Source organism: Atta colombica, unplaced genomic scaffold, assembly GCF_001594045.1.
Source record: "Atta colombica isolate Treedump-2 unplaced genomic scaffold, Acol1.0 scaffold155, whole genome shotgun sequence".
Lineage (NCBI taxonomy): Eukaryota > Metazoa > Arthropoda > Insecta > Hymenoptera > Formicidae > Atta > Atta colombica.
In genome coordinates this window covers 1,103,864-1,107,449 of record NW_017259245.1, presented here as the reverse complement: position 1 = coordinate 1,107,449, position 3,586 = coordinate 1,103,864, and the positions used below count along the sequence as shown (strand labels likewise).

The 3,586-nt window shown below is 41.9% G+C and overlaps 1 protein-coding gene across 1 annotated transcript in view; it reads right to left on the bottom strand.

The window, feature by feature from the left end:
• LOC108685743 overlaps positions 1-1,028 on the bottom strand; it is a 38,052-nt gene extending 37,024 nt beyond the window's left edge. The window contains exon 1 of the mRNA XM_018190706.1: positions 890-1,028. Coding sequence (XP_018046195.1) covers positions 890-1,028 — 139 coding nt within the window. The remainder of the gene's footprint in view (positions 1-889) is intronic.
• Between the last annotated feature and the right edge of the window lie 2,558 nt (positions 1,029-3,586).

Sequence of the window (3,586 nt, the reverse complement as noted above, 5' to 3'; positions counted from 1 at the left end):
TATATATATATATATATATAGAGAGAGAGAGAAAAATTATTTAAGTACTCTCTAAATTTTTTTGAGAAAAAAAGAAAAGAGATAAATCTTAGAAGAAGTTCAGCTAAAAGAAATGAATTTAGGGTCTCTTTCACCTCGGTTAGGTTAACCGATGATTACACAAGACTCATTTAAGCCCGGTTTTTTATTATCTGATTAACTTGTAGTTAAGCTTAACTTGATGTTTCATCCAATGAGCTTCGTCCATGATAGATATCATCACAGATGAAATGATGAAGAAGAATGATACCATTCCAATAGAAAAACATTGGGTTAAACTTAACCACAAGTTAACCAGATAATAAAAAACTGGGCTTTAGACCCAGTTCACAATTCATGGTTAACTTTTAACCGAAATTTAACTTATTTTAAGTAATAATGAGTTGTGAAACTGAGCCTAAATGAGCCTCATGTAACCGTCGGTTAACTTAACCGAGATTAGTGAAACAGACCTTCAAAAAAAAAGTTGTAAAAGTAAACTAGCTTAACGATATCTTTAAATTTCTTTGGAGTGAAATTTCGCTTTAAAGAGTGAAACTTGAACCAATCTTGAAAAAAATTCAATTTTCAATCTTTAAGAGTGAGATCTCATTCTTCAGAGTGACAATTCATTCTAAAAGTTTTAGAGAGTACATATAGATATATTATTCCAACAAACTTTGATCGTAACTGGCGTTTCTCGTACTTGATTGATTTAGACATACGTCTTTATACATTGATTTGTACAACAGCTTTAATGTGCACTAAGTATTTCCGACCGAATTCGCAATCTATTAAATTCACGAGTGGATACGAAGGCACGACGAAATGCCAGATAACCGTGTGTAACAATGTGTAATCTCGCGCTAACCTGGAAACATGTCGATGAAGTGTAATATCCCAGCTTTGAGTTTGAAGTATTCGCTATTGATTGCCATGAACGATTCGGTGACAAAAATTCCATCGGCGATCAGCATTTGTATTTTTCTATCACTTTTCCTCAGATCCATCAGTCGCGCACTATCCTCGCGCTCTTTCCTCGATCTCCTATCTTCTCTTCGTTATGCCCTCGTCCCTTAGGTACACAAGTCAAATGGAAACTGGCGTGCACATCGAAATGAGATGAAGCCTGGTGCCGCAGCGGAGGAATGGGAGGGGGGAACGTGAGTTCAACCTAACCTAATCTGTCTCTCGCTGTCTCTCTTTCTCTCGTTCTGTCTCCTCCTCTTCTTCTTCCTTCTTCCGTTCCGCCACCTTCTCCACTTCTCTATCTTCCCCGTAAAAATATACAATACGGAAAAATTCGCAACTGATCACGAGTCCACGGTACACGTAGGTTTCTCCATTATCTGGGAATTCTTTTTTCCACGGTCTCCCTCAGATCCGATTCGCCTCCGGCACGTATATACGATGGGCCGGTTGCGTCCGTCTCTGATGTTTCTCGCGTAAATATCTCTCGCGCGCGCGCACACACACACACACACGTACGTAGAGTGCATAAACGCGACGCAGTGAAAACTCTTCGCTGGCGAGCAGGCAGAGAATCGAGCAGCCCAGCGGTCGGCCACGAAGCGAAGGCACGAGAGCGAGAAGGCGCGCCCGTAGACTCGGCTGCTTGGACGGAGACGATAGGCGAGACTGAGAGCCCCGAGTTTAGCGCTCGCGCGCCAAGCAACAAACGACTCCGTCTGCGGACTCTCCGTTCGCACTTTTCGCACCACACGGGGCCACTTCACGCACCTTGACGCACGCTGACGACGGCACGCACGCTCGCACGTCCCATCGCACGTTCTAAATGCCGTGCGCGGCGCTAAAGAAGTTGCAAACGGTGCCTCAGTGCTTTGACACTGTTACTTCCGAATGGCGCCCGCTTGCCTTGTAACCTGTTCTTTTTTCCCCTCTTTCTCTCTCTCTCTCTCTCTCACACACACACACACACACTCTGTCTTCCTCTCTCTGTCTGTCTTTCTCTCGCTTTCTCTATGTCGCACCAATATGTATGTGAGATCAATTACAGATTCACTTATGTTCTTTCGATAATGCGTACTCTCTTTCTTTCTTTCTTCTCACGTGCATTGCTCGATAAAATATTCCTCTTCTACGCGCTTCCTGGAACTCGGGCGTGTATGTGTACTTCGTTTAAAGTGCACGACGCGACGCATCCACATCGAGAATAAGAATCCGACACATACAAACACATACACACTTTCCCTTTCCTCTCTCTCTCTCTTCTTTTCCCGTTGTAGCAGCAATGCACTATCGTGGTAAGCGAACACGCTGTTGTAACGTTGTCGTTATCGACTCGGTCGTGATTAACGTTGCCGCACTTATTCCAGAAACGCTCGTTATCGACGACGTTACCAAATGTGTCATCGTGGGTATTAAATATATATGAAGCGAGGTTGACGAGTCGTCTTCTTGTGGGCCCTAAACGAGCCCTCGCGACAATCACACGGCAGTCCAATCGGCCACACTGTCAGACACAAATCCGCTAACCGAGTACGAAAGAACAGCCGAGCCACGACTGTCGAGTTCACTGTTGGAAACCCAGTGGGCGACGTTGTCGGGTCACACTCGCGGCACGCCTGCGATTGGCCGAGTAATCGTCCATTGACAGTTACTACTTCACGCTTAGGGGCGTATCTAGCGAGCGTGCAACCTATACACTGAAAGGAAAGAACAAATTAGATGGTAAAATATGGCATAGCATTTTTAATTGGCTGCAACAACCAATTTTTGGTTGCTGCAGCCAATTAAAAATGCTATGCCTTATTTAACCATCTAATTTGCTGCAGCAATCAATCTTTTCTTTCACGTAGCGCGACATGTCCATTTCTATCAATCAGCGTTTTTTACCATGGCGGATTTTTTTTTAAACCGATTCAGCTTGGATCATGACATCATTTATTCTACTATTGGTTATTTCTAATTTTTTTCTTAAAAATTAAAATTAGGAAAAGATAAAACATGATTCAGATTTAGCACGATTTTTTCTTATTTCTTTTTTTTCAGTTTCCTACAAATAATTGATAGATTGAACGAACTTATTTATGAAGTTCGATCTTAATTATGCCCTTTGTCTTGTCCGAATGGAAACTATTATAAGAAATTTAAGCGGCAACATGAGAAAAATATCAGGATGTTTCGAGATTCGAACCAAGGCCAGCAGATCTATTTTGTAACTCTTAACACAAATTTCGTTGTCATTATAGCGCCGTTGCGCAACTTTTTTACTATGGTGAAAGAACTGCGCAGCGGCGATATATTATAATGACATATATTATAATGACAACAAAATTTGCGTTAAGGGTTACAAAATAGGCCTGCTGGTCTCCTTCGAAATGGTAGACTTCCTGCCACTGAGCCATACAGCTCTGATGCTTCTCTGTTGTGCCTATTTCCTCTAAATTTCTTACAAGGCTAAATTTTTTACAAGTCGGTTAGCCTGACATTACATCCATCCCGGATGTATAATCCTGGGTATCGATTATATATCTTTTTTTTCTCTAGGGGGAAAATTTATTAATCTCTAAATGTGAAAATTTTTTGTATGTAGGTGTACATATAC